Source organism: Quercus lobata, chromosome 1 (genome assembly GCF_001633185.2).
Source record: "Quercus lobata isolate SW786 chromosome 1, ValleyOak3.0 Primary Assembly, whole genome shotgun sequence".
Taxonomy (NCBI): Eukaryota; Viridiplantae; Streptophyta; class Magnoliopsida; order Fagales; family Fagaceae; genus Quercus; species Quercus lobata.
Window position 1 is genome coordinate 17,094,802 of NC_044904.1, and position 19,640 is coordinate 17,114,441.

Here is a 19,640-nt window from a genome sequence, read left to right on the forward strand (position 1 = left end):
CTAAGTAATGCTTTCCACATAACAAATTTTTTGAACTTTTTTATAATTTGTTGAGGTAGAAAATTATGATCAATGTAACATCTATTTCATTTGAGCTAATCACAAACATTATTTTTATTGTAAACAAAATCACTCTTTGCCAATTTAACCGTTATAAAAAATAAATTTTTGAAATTTATTTTCTTAGTATATTTTTAATTTATTTAAAAAATGAAAAAAAAATGATTTTTTAGTATATTTTATTTTTAAAAATGAAAGTACATTTTTAGTCTACCTTATCCAGTCAAGTCCACACTTCACCCACAAAATATAAGAAAATAAAAATAAAATAAAATACTATATATATACAAAATTCTCCCTCAAAAAACTTAAAAACTCTCTCTCTCAACTGAACGCATTTGAGGACCTCTTTAATAGTCGATGAATTATCAACAGAAGTAAGTTCTTCCCAAATATACTGATGTTTATGTCTCTCTGATTCTTCATTTTTTCTTATATATTTGTATCCTTTCGTGTAATATTTCCATATTCATCTTGTTTGGTTCCTCGCTGAGAAAACGCTGGAGAGCAAAAGAATGAAACAACTTTAGAGTTGTAGTTTTTCTTCTTCTTTGTTTTGATATAATTTAAAGCATATCAACTTCAAATTTACTAGTTTTGTTGAATTCTCTCGTCCTTAACAAGGTTTGAGTGAACAACCTGTTAAAATGATAAAGAATTTGTGAATTTCGTATTTTTCATTAATGATTTGTGACTTGAATGGTGATTTTATTAATTTGAAGGTATACTACCGTGAAGAGTAATGATGGGTTGTGATAATTTTTCAACCCAATTGAATTTTTTTATGCAAAGATTTGATTTTTAGCTTTGGTAAGCCTAGAAAATAAGTGGGTTTTTGCTGATTTGTTGACCCATTTCCATATTGGTGGTCTCTTCTTGATATATAGCTGTGTAATATTGGTGGCAGGTTAAAAACTGAATGTGTAAGGTTTCTATTGTGGCTAAATTGTTCAATTTGATGACATCTTGAATTTCTCAACAATGGATTTCGGGTTTCTTGGTGGTCTTCCATGGTTTAAGGCCCAACCAAACAATGATTCAGTGACAACCCTTAGTTCCATGAGTGCCATAGTTGAGCAACCTAAACAAAAAGCTCTTTTTGATATCAAGTTGTGGCAATGGTCCCTGCTTTCATTTTTTCCATGGGCATTCAATGCTAGAGATAAAATTCGAACACCAACTACCATCAATAGAGGGTTAAAGAGGCAAGCGCAACACCGCGGGGCTATTGGCAATGAAGGTGTTGTGGCTTTACGCTTCAGACCATATGTTTCTAGGGTTCCATGGCATACAGGTGCAAGAGCATTTCTTTCTCAGTTGTTCCCACGGTATGGACATTATTGTGGACCTAATTGGTCGAGTGGGAAAGACCATGGGTCTCTAGTTTGGGACAAGAGGCCAATTGATTGGTTGGACTTCTGCTGCTATTGTCACGATATTGGTTATGACAGTCATGATCAGGCCGAGCTGCTGAAGGCTGACTTGGTGTTTCTTGAGTGCTTGGAGAGGCCACATATGACTACAAAAGGAGATGCTCGTATTGCTAATCTTTATAAGACGATGTGCATTACAGGTATTCATTTCATCAAAACCCTGTTCTTTAGTATGGTATACATTGCATTATGATTAAGCACACCAAAAAAAATGACATATTTTGTTATTTAATTCTTTGTTGAGGTGGGGGGAGGTTGTGTTCTTTATTGGTATTGATCACTTTGCCTTTTGCTATTGTTCTGATTGTTATGTCCTCATGATTGGCAGGTCTCAAGAATATACTAATACCTTATAGAAGCCACCTCGTGAAGCTACAGTCTGGACAAGCTGTGACTGATTTTGGATGGCTAAGCAACATAAAATGGAGAAGTTGGAATTTTCAGAAAACTAAATGATCTGTCATGAGTTCTGAGACGTAGTGAGCTATGCGTCAGAGTTAATGAGATATGGAGTTGAAGCCGATCATCTTTAAAAATTATACTTGTTCTCATTTTCTAGTCTTTAAGTTGTTCTGAAGCTTTTCTCTGTGAGAGATACAGAGCAACTTAGGATCATTGCCCTTGTTGGAAAATGTCAAATATCTGAATCTAATTTGGATTCTCCCGAAATACATATAATGTACATAACTGCCTTTACTGCTACTGACATTGCTACCTTATGATTATTAAACATTGAGAGTTAGTAGTCTACGTCCTTTCACTCTACCAATTGGTCTGTGTCCATTCTTAATAGTGTACTTATTTATATATGCTAATTTTACGCTTATGTCAAATGCTGATTTTCATTTAGTGATAAATTGGAGCCTCATAGTTAATATCCTTTTGCTATTTAAAATTTGAAGATGTGAATAATCTTTAGACCATTTCTTTCCACAATCTAATTGTTCTGTATGCACTATGTTTGGCTGTAAATATGTGAGCTTTTATTCTACACTTTGTGCGTGAATATGCATTTGCATGTGTTTATGTTTGTGTATTATTGGTCTTTGATAATGTCTCAAGCCTTTCCTTCTTTTCTCTTTCCCTTGTGTTAAAATTTAGCCGTTGTCAGCCTAAAGTTCACTAATTTTAATTTTATGCCAGCATGTCATCTATATGCTGTTTACCAATCTGAGTTGACAATTAAAACTGTGGTGTATTATCTCCCTTTGTGCTGTTACAGTTTTGATTGGTGATCTGAAAAATAATTCAGTGTGGATCTAGCTGATTCTAATATCAAAATTAGTGGATTATGGCTTAGGGAATTTGTAAATAAACTGATGATATAATTTTTCCTTAATGATAAAAATTTACTAATTTAGGAAGGAGGATCTTAGATCACAACTATGATTTATAGAAGTAGGCTATGATTATATTTTCTTTAATAAAATACGTTATTTATCAACAAAAAAAGAAGAAGCAGCCTATGATTATGATAAAAGCTAACTGAGTTTGATCTGGTAGTACAAATTACCACCACTCTCTGCTCTTTTATTAATTATAGGTCTCTCAGGGTCTTTTTTTAGGGGAGAGGGGGGGAGATGGATAAATATAGGTCTATCAATTCTATATCATAACCCAGAAATTTTAGAGTTTTTTTCATTTTGTGTGTACTATAAAATCTAGGTAGTAGTTATGCAAAAATAAAATAAATAAAAATCTAGGTAGTCTTTCATTGAGTTCTAGCTCAAATGACACTTTCTTCCTCCATAAAGAATATGGTGGAGACTGATGGAGACCGAGATTATGATAATTTTGATGTTGCTATTTGCCTAAGTAAAGCTTTTGCGGTGGTTGTTTGTAGAGACGATTCAGGTGAGTTACTGTTTGTACAATCCAGTTTACTCCATCTGACCCTTTGATTGGTGAAGTTTCAGCTGCTCTGTAAGCAGCAAATCTGGCACTCGAACACAAGCTCAAGTTTGTCTTTTTTGAGGAGACTAACATCTCTCTGAAGCAGTGCAATATCCATTTCTCCCACTCTTGTCTCTTGAGCCAACTATCAAAGAAATTTAATCTACTCTCTCTTCCCAACTTTGCTGGGATTTTATTTTTGTTCCAAGAGATATAAAATTTTGACTCACAATTTCACTCGTGGAGTTGGCTTTTCGTAATTGAGATGGACCCTTACCATCTCTTCCCTTCTTTCTTGGGATTTTGTCCTAGAGGTTGGAGATGGAGAGGGGCCTCCCATTCTTCTTTTTTTGGAAATCTATCAGGCTTCGGTTACTTATATTTACCCTCTCTCACATGAGAGTGGACCCTATACTTGTGGGACTCATCCCATGTGAGAGGGTGGATGTATTTAGTCGAAACATGTAATACCACCTTCTTCTTTTTCTTTTTAATAATATAATATTCTTATTTACTTGATTTGGTTTGGAGGGTATTTTACTTTATTTGGTTTCATTCTTCTTTGGTTTGATTGATATTTGTACCAAGTGTTCATTTGACTTGATTTGGTTTCATTTTATAGAACATCTAACAGGATTCGACCCAAGACATGGAGAGCACAATGAATTTTGAAAAATCATGACAATACACTGTGGGGACATGATAATTAACTAGATAACTAATATTTTTAGGCATATTTATATTTATTTTTTGTTTTAAAAATAATGAATGGCCATCAAAATGTTTGAAAACATCACTTGTACCCATAAACTGATGTTTAGCTTGTAACACACAGAAAATGCATATTTCATGCCTTTGTATTTTGCCCTCTAATCTTTATAATATATATTTTGAAAATTATCAGGAAAAAAAAAATAATATGTTTGACTTTTTAAATCTTGGCTCTGAACATTGCCTCAAACTGCCAATTAATTTCCTGGTAAGTGATGGCAAATACACTCAGGCAAGTATTAATACATTGAGTAAAACTGACTTTTGATATCATCTTTTTCTTTCTTTATGTCTTAATGTTATATTTTGCTTATACCATGTCTTATTTTATAATGTTATCTTTCCTTATGTCTTAATTTTGTTGTGACCATTACTGTAGCAATAGGAGTAAAGAAGGATAGTCAAATAGATAGTGTCAAGAGCATTGATATTCACACGTAGTCGCAGGTGAGGTTGTATTAATGTGGGGGTTGAGAGAATTTTAGGATCAAGTAACGTGGGGGTTGAGATATAATGTTTAATGACTGGCTTTTAATGTGATAACTTTGATCCAAATTAGTGGATTATGGCTTAGGAATCGAGGCTTATTTGTAATCACTTATGTAATGCAGTTCGACCTAGTAAACACCAAATGTATCACTTAATACACGCTCACACGACACGCATTTGTTCAAGTCAGTCCACATGCTTGGTATACTAAATTAATAGCTAATGCCATGTTTATCTGTAAAGTTGCTCATTAAAGTTCATTCATGAGCTGGAAATCGCAGATTGAGCTTCAACTTGGAGAACAAAGCCATGATATATGTGTATTTGTAGTTGTTAATATGCATATTAATTTGCAGGCTAAACTTTATCGCCTTTCAAGTTGTCCTAAACTTCTTTTTCAAACAAAAAAGTTGTCCTAAACTTAAATTTTGCAATCATGCAAGTCACATTGAGTGTGCGTTTGGAACGCACGTTGAACATGTGTTTTTGTATTTCGTTGAAAAATAGTGGGTCACGTGCATTGTTCACGGGACCTGCAAATACGGAATTCAATAAAAAAAACTTTAAAATTGGGTCCCACATGACACTATTGATATTTAAAAATTATTTTGCTACAGTATTTTCAATTTTCAGCAATAAGCGGTATCTTAACAGACCCTGAATCCATCTTGTTTTCTCTCCTAACCTTAACAGCTACACATTCAACTAAATCGTTCATACTGTTCTGTTTTTTGTTTTAAAATTTGGTTGTTGGCCTCAATTAAGATATGACCAAGCCTTGGATGCTTGATACTTCCTATCATGAGACCTTGCCACAAATATTAATCTTTCTTGTAAAGTTTCTTTCCACGTACAAATTTAAATTTATTGGGCTAGATAACTCTAGGTCTAGGAGTCGACAAGTTTGACTTCTTTGAATGTAAATACTAGTTTGGGAGAGCTTTTATTTATTTATTGGGTTTTAAAAATAAGTTGGATAAAAAATTTAAATATATTTTCTAAAAAATACAATAAAATTTAATATGTAATTGTATCTGTTCGAGAATAACTTATTTGACTTTTTATTAAAAAAATTTTGTTGAAAGTATACTAAAATATAATTGCATTTAAAAATAACGATAATACGTAAAAAAAAAAAAAAAAAGTTTTAAAAGGCAGTACATAAAAGCTTAAAAATTAGCTTATAATCTCTTTCCAAACACACATCAAATATGAATAAGCTAAAAATAACTTAATAATTCCATAAAGCCTTAGGTAAAAAGTAGAAAGAAGAAGTATATATAAAAATAAGAGAAGAAAAAGCTCCAACGCATAAACATAATGAAAGCATATAGTAATCACTATAAGACAACATTGGCAAAGAACTTGTAAGTTTTATTTTGTTTTTAATTTTGATATAAATTTCCTTCTCCCTTTCTTTTTTCTTTTTTCAATTTTTATCAAAGTTGAGATATTTTTCCTACTTTTATTAGTACAAAAATTTCAAATTCTTCATGTCAACAAGTCTAGTCAGTAGTCATGATATTTTGAAAATAGGGTCTTTTCCCTTGTCACGGTCAAGACTTGAGAAACTTTCAAAGTGCTGTCTAACCAAAATTAAGAAAAACTATTACTAAGAACGTGAAATAATCAAATAAAGGGGCAAAAGTCAAAAACACCTATTGTTAGTCTTAGATATTTACATGAAATTTCAATTTGATTCATTGGGCTTGGAAAGTTCAAGTCATCAACCATGTAAAAAGTCATAACTACATCATTCTGTTAGTAAAATGTGAGGTAAAGTGTTGACAAAACAATTTATATGATGCGAGATATTATATTGTGTGATTGTGATTAAGATAGTTTATTTTTGCCGAGAGTCTTATTGTTAGTCTTAGATATTTACATGAAATTTCAATTTGATTCATTGGGCTTGGAAAGTTCAAGTCATCAACCATGTAAAAGATCATAACTACATCATTCTGTTAGTAAAATGTGAGGTAAAGTGTTGACAAAACAATATATATGATGTGAGATATTATATTGTGTAATTGTGATTAAGATAGTTTTTTTTTTTTTTTTTACAGTCTTGTAATTCAATTGATTAACATTTATTTATATTTTTAACAAAGACACCCAATGTTCAAATCATTTCACCTCTAATTATTGGATTATAAAAAGAAATTTTTTGTTTTAAATTTTCTTGACTTATTGTATATATTGTATTAAAGTCGAAGAATAATTAAAATCTAAATTAAATTCAAATTAATTTTTAATTGTTGTCTAATTTTACGTAATGTGTTCAATTTAATTTTAGTAATTTTGTATCAAGTGAAACATTCATGATACTCGGTGAGAAAACCGAGATTACTACCTCATCATCACTACTATTAAATATATTCGTGCGACCACCGTGTACTTTAGCGTGATAGTTACTCCATAAATACAAAGTTATTATGGGGTGGAAGGTAAGGATCAGGGTTCAAGTCTTCATGATAAAACTTCACACACATATATACTTAGATTAAACTATAGTATAATTTTTAAATTTCATTGTGAATTTATTCAAATGTTATTATATGTCAATTGAGTTTTAAGTAAAAAGTTAAAGTGACAATTTCTTATTAGACGGTGTAAAACATGAGTTTTACTTTTACACCATTTTCTTATCGAATTTCAAACTCCAGATGAGATTATAGCATTAGCATTTAGCACTAGCCTTGGTAAGATTCTCAAAAAAAAAAAAAAAAAAAAAAAAAAAAAAAAAAAACTCTAGACTCGGTTAAAGTTATAGTCAGATTGAAGATTAAAAAGTCGTTTTCTTTAGTATTATTAATTTTTTAAAATGTTAGCTAACTCATTTTCATAAATGCATGCATTTAGACTCTCCATAATTTTCTACACTCCTATTTAAATATTGTTTTATTATAATATTTTTCCTCTTTCCGATTCTCTCTTGACTCTCCTCTTCTTCATCAACCACCCACACAAATGGCCACTGTCATCACCCAAAATCACCACTATATAAAATTAACTAATTTGCCTATCCTAAAAATAAATATTTAACATCTTGATTTGAGAATCTCAAAAATTTGTGTTCAACAAAAGTAAGAATAATAATAGGGACATTGCAAGAAATCACAAAAAAAAAAATATAAAATCCTAAATTAGCATGTTGTGGCCTATTGTTGTGTCCATAACAGTAGTCCAAAAATAATATTGGCCACCCAAATATAATCCTAAACTCTTAAAAAAAAAAAATTAACAGTGAAAATATAGCCTAAACAACAACAAATGAACAAAATATTTAACAAAAAACTCACTCAAAAACAAAAATCCATAATTACCCGAATTTGTAACTTGTTCAACCAATTCTATTAAATATAATTCCTAATTTAATTTTTCCTAAAAAATGGTACCAAGAGAGACATATCGTGGTCTTGAGTTTTCCTTAGTGGCACTAGTAATTTTTCTCTCCTTGACTTTGCAGTCACAATATTAATAACAAAATTGTGGGAGCATTTTTGGATTGACAGGCCAATAGCTTGCTTGTAACCATTTTCTCCTCAGTGTCCCACATCGAAAGAAACTCCCCCCACTTTCTGCCTTATAAGCTGTGAAGCAAGGGCGTAGTGATGGTACGGGGAGTTTCTTTCGATGTGGGACGCTGAGGAGAAAATGGTTACAAGCAAGCTATTGGCCTGTCAATCCAAAAATGCTCCCACAATAAAAGGAAGCTACAACTGATGGTACACCACTCCCTTGCTTCACAGCTTATAAGACAGAAAGTAGGGGAAGTTTCTTTTGATGTGGGACGTTGAGGAGAAAATGGTTACAAGCAAGCTATTGGCCTGTCAATCCAAAAATGCTCCCACAGAAACTATCATACAACGATTTTAAAATATAAGAACTCGTAAAAAGAAATTTTAAATTTCATACATTTTGTGTGTATATATATATATATGTTGATATGCTCAAGTCATTTTCTTTATTAAATTTTATATAATTTAAGTTTTTTAATAGATAACGTAAAAATATTCCTAAAGCGGTTATTGTCAACCTCTAACAAAACACATGACCATAACAAATTTTCTAAGAAGCCCTATAGTCAGTGTTATGAGTAAATCTCAACCTCAACCTAGGGAGATTAAAATCAACCCAAGTCAGGGACGAACGTAGGATTTTAAGCTGGGGGGGGACCGGAGATAAGCAAAATTTTTTTTTTTTTCAAATACGCATCCATATGGTATTAATAAACTATCAACCAAGACAAATACCCAAAAATCATTGTTTCTTAATATATTAAGATACAATCTACTAACAAAAACAAAATATACGAAACACTATTGTTTCTTTATACAATCATCTATGAAAAGGAAACTCGACGCTCTTTCAAATTTTCAAAATCATCTACTATTGAATCCAAAAAAAAATGTCGAAACTATATCCTTTTCAATGTATAACATCAAAGAGTCATTCAAAAAGTCATCTTCCATTTTGTTTCGAAGTTCAGTTTTGACAAGTTTCATAACTGAAAATGCTCGCTCTGTAGTAGCAGTAGAAACTGGAAGAGTAAGCACAAGTCTCACCATTCTATAAACAAGTTTATAGTGTTCTGAATTTCCAGTTCTCACTAACCATTGAGACAACTCAGATAAACTTTTCAATTTTTTGAACTCTAGATCTTGGACTACATTATGCTCAAAATGATAAAGCTCATTCTCCAACACTTATTTGTCATAATCTGTGAAATCTTGTGGATAGAAATTCTTTACCAACAAACAAAGATCATTAATTTTGAAAGATTTTAATGCCTCTCGAGGTTCTAAAGCTAAGCTAAGCCTAAGTAACTCCATAGCATCTTCATTAAACCGATAATTTAGTTCCTGTAGTTAAGAATCTATTGTAGCATAAAAAATATTTACTCGATAATGATGCTCATTTGTAACGTTATCTTGTTGATTACGAGCTCGAGCTCGACCTCGCCTCGCAACATAACGAGCATTCATATCCAGGACATCAATGCGATGCTTCTCACAAAATGATATCACAGTGGTGAGTAAGCCATCCCATCCATCATCTTTAAATTTTTGGATAAGTGTTTTAGTAGATGAAACTAAATGCATGACATTTAAAATGTCTTGAGATTGGCTTTGCAAAGCTTGACAAAGTTTATCAGTGATCTCCATAGTTTCCTTCTCAAGATGCAAGATGAAGACAAATTCAAATGAAGTTAAACCTTTATAAGATGACTCTCCTTCTGCCTGATTTTCTCCATCAATTATATTTTGTAAAACTTCAACAGTTGAACTAAACATCATTAATAAGCTAGAAACTGATCTAAAATGTGAACTCCAACGTGTTTCTACAGGTCGTTGTAAAGTGCCAATTTGATTAAGTCCACTTCCAGTCTCAAGCTCTTCAAGATCAATCAAACGTGTTATTTCATTAGCATTGGCAACTTTCAATTGCTCATTGCGCTTGCATGAAGCATTAACAATTTTGATAAGAAAAAGCAATGTAAGAAAAAAATGACTTATGGGAACAACTTGTTTTGATGCTTTTACTAATGCCAATTGTAAGCGATGTGCAAAACAATGGATATAGTAAGCATATGGGCAATCATTCAAAATCAAAGCTTGTAATCCATTCCACATACCTCGCATGTTGCTTGCTCCATCATATCCTTGCCCTTGAATATTTTGTATATCTAAGTAATGTTGAGATAACAAAGAATATATCCCCCTCTTTAGAGTCAAAGCTGCAGTGTCAACAACATGAATAAGCCCAAAAAAGCGTTCTTTCACAAAGCCTTTTGTATCAACATATCTAAACACCATAGTCATTTGCTCTTTCATGGACTCATCACGAGCTTCATCAACCATTATGCAAAACTTTGCATCACCAATTTCTTCCCGAATGGCCTTCTTCACTTTGGCTATGAAAACATGTAGAATTTCCTTTTGAATCCTAGGTGATGTGTAGGTTGCATTTTTTGGAGCTTTTTCTATTATTTCAGCAATCTTCTCATTCCAAAAAGTCACAATACCCAATAATTCATGAAAGTTCCCACGATTTAATGAACTAAAACTTTCATCTCGACCTCTAAAAGCTATAGCTTGAAAGGCAAGATATCAGACAATAAAAATTGTGGCCTTCAGTTGCAACCGATTATTTGCAATTTGTTCAGTAGTGAAATGATCAACTACCCTTTGCAAATGCTGCGATTGGTTCATCAAATCCTTACACATTTGCTCAGCAACTCTATGAGCTGAGTTAGAATCTTTTCCTATATGACCTTGAAAATAACAATCTTTGCCCCCAACCTTTTTCCAATTTCTAAATCCACCAACAATGAATGTATTTTGTCCCACAACCACATTTGGATTATGAAAGACAAAGCAGGGTAGACAATAAGCTACATCTGTTGTAGGAGAATATTCAAGCCATTTTGAATTATTTCTATACCAAGAAACTTGAAAGCAACGATTGCGCTTTCCACTTTTTTTGAATGTTTCTAGAGGAGGTTGGTGCGGACCTTTTTTAATGTAAGCCCGTCGAATTTCATCACGTTGATTAACATGATATTCCCATATTTGTTTGCGTGTTCCAGGATCATAATCCAAAGAATCAAGGTCAATTCTTTGAAATTGTGTTTGAGAGATTGGAATATCCGCATTTTCTGGAATTGGAACATCCACATTTTCCGGAATTGGAATAGTAACATTAGTTGTTGGCAATTCCACGTTGACTTTGGAAGAATTTGAAATTGAACCTTTTCTTTTGAAAAAATCAAGCATTGTAGTTGATTTTTTAATGATCTACAAATAAAATAAAAATTATATAAGAATCACCGTTATTTTTTTAAATTTGTGAAATTTTTTTATATTATATGATTTTTTTTTTTCTTTTTGTCTTTGGTCTGCCTTTAATGTCTTTGTGTTTGGACTGCCTTTATTTATGTCTCTGTGTTGTCTCTTCCTTTATTTATGTCTTTTATGTCTTTTGTATTTTGTGTTGTCTCTTGTCTTCATCTTCCTAATTCTGACCCACTAATCCAAATACCCAATGAATCCCACTACAGACAGTTAAGCACTACTAACAAAAACTTTTCTTAACTTTACCTTTTTTCTTTCTTTCTTTTTTTCCCTGTCACTTGTCTGTTGCCCAATAGCAACTCCACTTTTCCCTATTATTATCTCCAACTACCAGTTAACAAAGAAAAAACCATCTGACTATCACTACAATCTCTACTCTCTCTATCTATCTCTTTTATTTATATAATGCAAGAGTCACAAACATAGAGTCACAAAGCCAAAAAGCAAAAAAAAAAAAAAACACCACAAGCAGCAGCCGCAACATAGATTCAATTCACAATCACCAAAGAAGTTTAGTTCATCACTATTCACTCATCAGTAAAAACACAAACATAAAACACCACAAGTCAAGTTCACAAGGCACAAGCACAATTTCTTTGATTCTCAGATCACAAGGTTTTGAAATTTGAAGGAAAAGATAAGAGTTAAAGAGTAAATACCTGTGAATTGTGAAGGCTCGAAGTTGGGCTGGGCAGATCGAGCAACGGCAACTGGCAGCAAGTGGATCTTGTCTCGCGTGGCAGCGTGGGTCTCGCTCTTGCCGGCGTGGGTCTCGCTCGAAGTTGGGTTCACACTCTCTCGCTTTCGTCTCGCTCTCTGTCTCTCTCTGTCACGGCGACACTGCTCTCTGTCTCTCTCCGTCACAACGACACCGACACGGGCCTCTGAACTGATTAAGATCACTGTACTCTCTATCTCTGTCCCGCAGCTCTTGCCTCTCAGTCTCTCACTTTCCTTTCTTCTTCTTTTTTCTTTTTTTTTACTTTGTTTTTTGCTTTCTCCGTTTGGTTTTGGATTGCTAAGAGCTGAGTTTTTTTTTTTTTTTTTTTTTTTTTTTGTATTGACATGGGTTATGGGCTCTGCTCTGAGCTGGCTGGATGATGAGCTAGGGGAAAGGGGGTTCATGATTTTTGGGAGGGGGGCCGGAGCAAAAATTTCAGGGGGGCCCAAGCCCTTTTTTTTTTTATTTTTTTGGGAAAATTTTACTTGCTAAAAATTTTTTTTTTTTGGGCCCCGGGCCCCCTTAGCCTTCTACCTGGGTCCGTCCCTGACCCAAGTTGATCAAAACTTAACCACCAAACCAATGACACAAATCCACCATTATTAGAGCATCAGCATCAAAGAATTCTATCCTATTCTGTTTTACCATCTTCAAAAAGTCACTTTATTACTTATACCATACCATTTTACAATACCTTCAGCATCCCAAAATTCTATGTTTATTAAAATATTATTTTTTAATATTTTTTAATTATTTTTTTCCAACCGTCACTTTTTTTCAGACTTTGGCATGAATCAATTTTCCTGGGCTTTCCATCAGTATTTTTTTTCCTTAGTCTCCCTCAACCCCTAGCACTGGTTCAATGCACAGAGCCACACACACAAACCCATGATACACTGATCAACCTATCCATACCCATCACCATACACACAGAGTCGCCCCCCCCTCCACACACACAAACATAAACCATTAACAAAGCCACATACACATAAACCATTAGACCAGTTGGAGCCAACAACGACCACCACACCCACCACCCAAGGCACCGATCAAAAACCCACACCGCCGATTTGAAACCCAGTCGATTTGAAACCCACCGGAGCTACCCATTCAAAAAAAATCATCACCAAAGCCACCATCGGAGCTACCGATGATCAACCCAACCAATCCACCCATTGATCAACAGATCCACCATTTCAAACCCACCATCAACCAATCCCAGCCCACCGATCCAAACCCAGCTTGCCGATCCACGATGAGAGATGAGAGAGAGGCCGTGTGAAACACCGAACCCAACCTCGCCAGACCCAAACCCTGGTGATCTTCGACGACCAACAGACCCAAACATCGAACCCAACCATGACCTAAACACCCAACCACGACCCAAACACTGGACCCAACCATGACTAACGACTCAAACACCGGACCCAACCACAACCCACGACCTAAATACTGGACCCAACCACGACCCACAACCCCTTTAAGCACCGGTCACAGGGAAAAAAAAAAAAAACCCACAACCACGACAGTGAACAACGCCATCACCCACGCCAAAAAAAAAAAAAAAAAAAAAAAAAGCAACCACAGAACCGCCGGATCGTAACCCACCAGAAAAAATGAGCCACTGTGATGAGAGCAGATGGAGAATGGTGTTTGGGTCTGAAGAGAGGAGAGAGCAGATGGAGAAACAGAGAAGGAAGAGAGAGAAATTTTGGAAGTGAATAAAATATATGTATTTTTTTAGAATACCGCTACAGTATAATTCTAACTTTAGAATTGTACTATAGCACTATTGCAAAAAAAATTGCAATAGTTGGGTTTACCATTCTTTGATGCAAAGTATTTTAAGACTTAAAATGCCAAATTGTCCTTAAATATGGCATTAGCATTCTCCAATGCTAATACTCTTACCAATGGAATAAACGAGTCCCTCTCTTCAACTCGACAATTAATGCACAACCCACACTACCATTGACACAAGCCTGTCATCACTAATGAAATAATAAACAATGCTCTGTCTCTCCATCTCAACTATTGCTAAACGAACCCACACCACCAAGGCTGGCAAGGGATGGGGAAAAACCATTCTAGACATAAAAAGAAGGGGGGAAAATGTCCCGTTTTAAGTGATACATTTTATGATTTACCAATTACAACAACACATTATTATATTTTTTTTCTTTACCTATCAAATAACTACATTAAAGGAAAAACAAAAAAGGACAAATGACACATACTATAATTGATTTTATTTTTTAGAGTATATTTGAAGACAAATGACATTCTATAATTGATAAAATATTAAATGGAATAGAGGATTTTTATTCTGAATTTCATTGGCATTTTGGACGTTGTAAATCTAACTGCTAGACCAATGAAGACCTTAAATTTGGGCCAATTGATTGAATTATAGCTAACTCAATGATAATGATCTTAGCTATATATCTAGTCTAATAATATAATGCTCTTACTATTCACATATTGTTGAAGAAATGCTGTTGTAAACGCAACATATTTTACAACAAAAATTATACATGTTGAGTTGGGAGTTTATTATTGTTGGGGGTGTTTTTCCTTCATTGCCCACATGATGTTAGGGAAGTCAAGACCAAGACTCGACTTTAGGCTTGGAACATGGCCCAAAGGTTATTGGTAAAGTGTGAAATACCCATTTTGCTCAAGGTCTAGGTTGCATTCAACAAATATTATAATTAGGCCCCAAAATACCTCCTGCAAAGATAAGCTAGCACAAAGGATGGCCCACCACAATGAGTGCTTAAATAATATTCTAGCGGTAAGTAAGAGAAACGTTCAACGGTAGATGTTTGGAAAATCAATAAATGTATTTGCATAGCAAAAATTATGCATTTCCTCTATAGTTGGTTAATATAAAAGTAGACCCATTATAATAAGTACACAAGAGGAAAAACGATCCAGCAGTGAATATGACAGACCTTCAGTGGTAGATGTCTGACAGGTTAAAAAGTGTGTTTACATGGTAAAAATCATATGTTTTCCTCATTATTATTAATTCAACGTAAGGAAAAACTTCCATAGTATCCAAAACATTATAGCTTTCATCATAATAACAATAAACAAGGATTAAAGGCATTATAATTACAAGTAAAAAATGAAAAAATAGGTTGGAATGAAGGGAGAGAGAGATTCCAGCTCAATGTAGCAAATATTGAACTAAGATTCTTGGGGAATATATATGTGTGACATGATTGAGGTAGTATAGGCTGTTTTGAATGAGTAGTGTAGGGACACGTTTTGCAGCCCAAGCCCAAAATGTATTGGATATTGGCCTAGTAAGCCTAGTACAATAAATTTGTAGAGAGTTGGTTGAAAAACTAGGTCCTAATGAATTGGACAATGGCTAGTATGGATTTAGAGGATGATCAAGCAAAAACAATAAGCACTGATCTGAATGAATTCATTGTCCGAGGAGGTAAGTCTCCATATAAATCAATTAAATCGATTACAAGTATATCTTTGATGGCTACAATGTTCTCTCTTTTTTTTTTCGATCAATTTCTCAAGGAAGGTCTCTTACATTATATAGCTCCCTTTGGACCATCTTGATCCTACACTTGTTGATCATTTGAGTCCTTACTTGAGTACCTATCCCATCAGACACCCTTTTTGGCTTTCTATGAGTTGTGGTAGTCAAGACAGCATTGTTCAGGGGTATTCTCCATATAAATGCGGCTAAAAAAGTAACTGCAGTGCATTCAATGTGGTGGTAGCAACTTTTTCTTCGGTATTTTTGGGTTCCCCTCCTTCTCGTATGTTTATGATGCACGTCTCTATCACTGGAACTTCTTGGAAGGTCATCCCGATTGTTGGAATACATATTTGAGCTGTATTTATCATACCTGAGGAGATATTCCTCATCGAACCACCTTCTCATTTGTATTTTGCTCATTAAGTCCTGAGTCTAAATCATTCATTACCATTCGTTCGTTCTCGGACTACTTACGCTCTCAGCCAAAGCCCAAGGCCCAATATATGATTTGGACCCTTAACCCTACAATTAAAAATAACAAAATTTTATTTTCTTTCCTTTTGAAGATGTGGCAACTAATGACTTTTTAGGAATTTTTTAAAAAGTTATTACATAAAGTAAATGAATAGATATTCAGTACTTTTGATAATGAATAATTATTTCTTATTTTGAAGAATAGCTATTTATAAGAAATAACTATTCATTGTAATAAAAATATAATCAAACAACCGAATAGTCATATCATAAAAATATCTATTATATTACAATGTCTATTACAGTCTACCAAACGTGCTCTTACAAAAGAAAAGTCTTACTGTTCACGTAAAGTGCATGTAGTGAAGCTAATATATTTAATTATTTTGCTATTTATATAATATATATAGAGTAAGACTTAGGTACAGTATTTAGGTGCTGTTATTTAGGTTCTTCTTTTAAGATTCTGCCATGTGGATTTTTCTTATGGAATGAAAATATATTTTTAAATTAAATAGCCATATGACTAAATCTTAAGAGGAAGATCTAAGGAACAGCATTAAGAGACTGTATTTAAATTTTGTCCATAAATATATATACACTCTAGTGGGCTAAGAAATAGGACATGATCGTGATACTATAGGTGGAAATAGGTGGAAATTATTAGTTGGCTACCAATTATCTCTTACCCAAAAGAGGGGATGATTACAATGACCTCTAAACTGTACAATCCTGACCGTCCAACTGAAAAGGCAAAGATTTTTGACGGCTGTGATCGTACCGCTTGGATTACGATCAACTTGCTAATTGAGTAAGCGCCACGGTTTCAGCAATGCATGTCTTAAATCAAAGCATGGACCCACTCATATTTATTCCCACAACTGAGTCAGAGCTTCATAGGACTCCTACAGCATACACACTTCCCTTGACGGAGCGTGCAATAGCAACTTTTTTTTTTTTTAATTTTTTTTAATATTTGTTTTCCCATAATAACCAATTTTTTTCTTCTTCTTATTTATGACTTAATTAGGGTTGTTCAAAAAGGGAGAAATAACAAGTAACCAACCAAAATCGACTATCAACAATGGTCACCAAAGGCGTCAACTATGGTTGTCGGAAAAAAAGAAAAAGACAACATTAATAACGATGTGGCTTAATTGTCTCAATAAGTACCTAGTTCTCATATTGAATGATGCGACTTGATTAGTACTTTTTAGACCTCAACCAAGTTAGTTTAGCTATAATCCCCTTCTTAAAATCGGTAGAAATGCACCATGTACCTATAGACAATATATAAAATAGGGATTATCATTTACAATATAATAAAAATACTGTCTTAAAATGTTATGCAAGTGTCTATCTTCTGTGAAATAAGTATCATCAGTGACGGAGTTAGGATTTCAGTTTAGGGAGGGCAAGATTAAAAAATAATAAAAAAAGCCTAAAATTATTAATCAATATTAATAATAAAATTATAAACAACAATGATTGTCATACAAAATCTATTAAAATTTAAATAATTGTAAAATAAATAAATAATTGTAAAACATTATTGACGATCAATCATCAAAGTAAGAGATTAATCTATATATATCAAGTTTAAACATTTAATTTAATTCCTCAAAATAAATTGATATAATAAATTTCAACTTTTCTTTCTTTATTCTTCTAATTATTTAAAATTTGGATTTATGATAAAAATCAAAATTTGAAACTATGAAAATACAAGAATTGAAGGAGATATAAATAATGGATGCTTTATATAGCTTTAGTGCCATACAAGATATTATTATTATTATTATTATTATTATTATTATTTTGTGTAAAGTTTGAGTTCTACATTTTTTTGAGAAGAAATGAAAGGAAAGAAATTTGGATAAGTAAAAAGAAAAAGGATTTAAATTGGTCAAAAGTCTAAATAGATTTGGTGGTAGTGGCATTTATTTTGTGTTAAGCTCATTGTTGAAGGTGGGAGGAGTTGTTTGAGTAATACTACAAAATCTCACAATATTTTTATAATAAATTAAAATATCAATATATCATTGGTCAAGATAAAAATAAAATATATATATTCTGAGATACATCTCAACTAAAAATAAGAGTGTTGTAAAAATATTATAAAAATTTGTTGCATTTTTAAACTTTCTCAAATAAAAATTTGTATTTTATTTATTTCTTTATGTCATGTTAGGGGTATGGTTTGTTTTATAGAAAAATATGAAGGACTTTTTGAGGGAGAAGACAGGGGGGTAGGTGCCCCCACTCTGGCTCCATCCCTGAGTATCATTACACAAGTGGCTACTCCTTTATTAAAAACTTGAATAAATTACAAAAAGTTCTACAAATGTTGAAAAATTAGAAGATAAGAACGAGTTAGAAGTCTGCCAAAAATAGAGTACTTGTAGTTTTCTAAGTTCGTTTAAAAACACTGTTATCATTTCCCTTTATGTATAATTATAACTCAAGTAATAAATATAAATAGTGAATGACTCTAAATATAAGATGAGTAATGCTATAGACACAAATTATTTTACAATATTTTTATAAATGGTTACCGTGACCAGCTTTTTATTGATTTTTATATAGACCCATCATTAATATCACTTTTTCATTTACCAATAACCACTTACCACATCAGAATTTATAAAAAATTTTATAAAAAAGTTTAAATCTCTAGCATTATTTATATATGAGTGCGTCCCGACATACCCCAACAGAAAAGTCATTAATGATATTATTATTATTATTTGAAATGGTTCAAAATATATTACTAGCTACTCATATTAGATCCCTCCTAATCCATGCATTAATGAATTTGGTGGTGTCATTAATGTTATTTTGTTTTTTTCTTTAGAATAAATGTGATTTTGTTTTTGTAGCAAGGACAACTACGCTTTTATCTACAGAAGGATAAGATACATTACTATAATATGATGATGATAATTACTTTAGATAAAGATTGAAGGCTTAGTTCATATCTAAAAACAACCAAAATTAAATACCCAACCTCACAAAATCGGACTCACCAACAAACCAATACAGGAGGCTGGATTCTCAACATCTCAACATGCAAAAATAGTGTATAATCTACTTATCAAAATCAAAAAAAAGAAAAAGAAAAGAGTGTATAAAATCTACTCGTTGCTTCTGACGCGCAATAGTTTTGGCCTTTTGGGTCTTTTGGCTAGCATTTTGTATTTTTTAAAAATAGTTATTTATCTCTTTTACTTTAAAAAAAAAAAAAATTAAGAGTTATGAGAAGGATATGAGAGGATTGATTAAAATAACATAAATTATATATAGTCACAAAAGGTTTAGAATTGTTTCGGTATTGATTATTAAGAATGCTTTTATTGCCTCTAAAAAAAAAAAAGATTTTGTTAATGGCTATAATCACTTTCCTTTCAAAAAAAAAATTATTGAGTCTCATTGCA

At 32.8% G+C, this 19,640-nt stretch overlaps 2 protein-coding genes across 2 annotated transcripts; one reads left to right on the forward strand and one right to left on the reverse strand.

Moving 5' to 3' along the window:
• The first annotated feature begins 351 nt into the window (after window positions 1-351).
• On the forward strand, window positions 352-2,326 carry LOC115981455. Its single transcript, XM_031103606.1, has 3 exons — window positions 352-437; window positions 968-1,633; window positions 1,822-2,326. Exons 2-3 carry the CDS (start codon window positions 1,042-1,044, stop codon window positions 1,947-1,949), a joined length of 720 nt encoding a protein of 239 aa, XP_030959466.1. The 5' UTR covers window positions 352-437; window positions 968-1,041; the 3' UTR covers window positions 1,950-2,326.
• Window positions 2,327-9,355: 7,029 nt separating this feature from the next.
• On the reverse strand, window positions 9,356-16,137 carry LOC115949921 (zinc finger MYM-type protein 1-like). Its single transcript, XM_031067185.1, has 4 exons — window positions 16,103-16,137; window positions 10,766-11,405; window positions 9,755-10,648; window positions 9,356-9,511 (listed from the first exon to the last, which is right to left on the reverse strand). Exons 1-4 carry the CDS (start codon window positions 16,135-16,137, stop codon window positions 9,356-9,358), a joined length of 1,725 nt encoding a protein of 574 aa, XP_030923045.1.
• Window positions 16,138-19,640: the final 3,503 nt, after the last annotated feature.

What these genes read in the sequence shown, in the direction of transcription:
- LOC115981455 (XM_031103606.1), top strand. Translation starts at nt 1,042, where the DNA reads ATGGATTTCGGGTTTCTTGGTGGTCTTCCATGGTTTAAGGCCCAACCA. An exon ending in TAAGACGATGTGCATTACAG is followed by an intron (nt 1,634 to 1,821) that starts GTATTCATTTCA and finishes CATGATTGGCAG; the next exon opens with GTCTCAAGAATATACTAATA.
- LOC115949921 (XM_031067185.1), bottom strand. Translation starts at nt 16,137, where the DNA reads ATGAGAAGGTGGTTCGATGAGGAATATCTCCTCAG. An exon ending in GATGAGGAATATCTCCTCAG is followed by an intron (nt 11,406 to 16,102) that starts GTATGATAAATA and finishes TTTTTTCAAAAG; the next exon opens with AAAAGGTTCAATTTCAAATT. An exon ending in TGAAGGCCACAATTTTTATT is followed by an intron (nt 10,649 to 10,765) that starts GTCTGATATCTT and finishes TGGAATGAGAAG; the next exon opens with ATTGCTGAAATAATAGAAAA.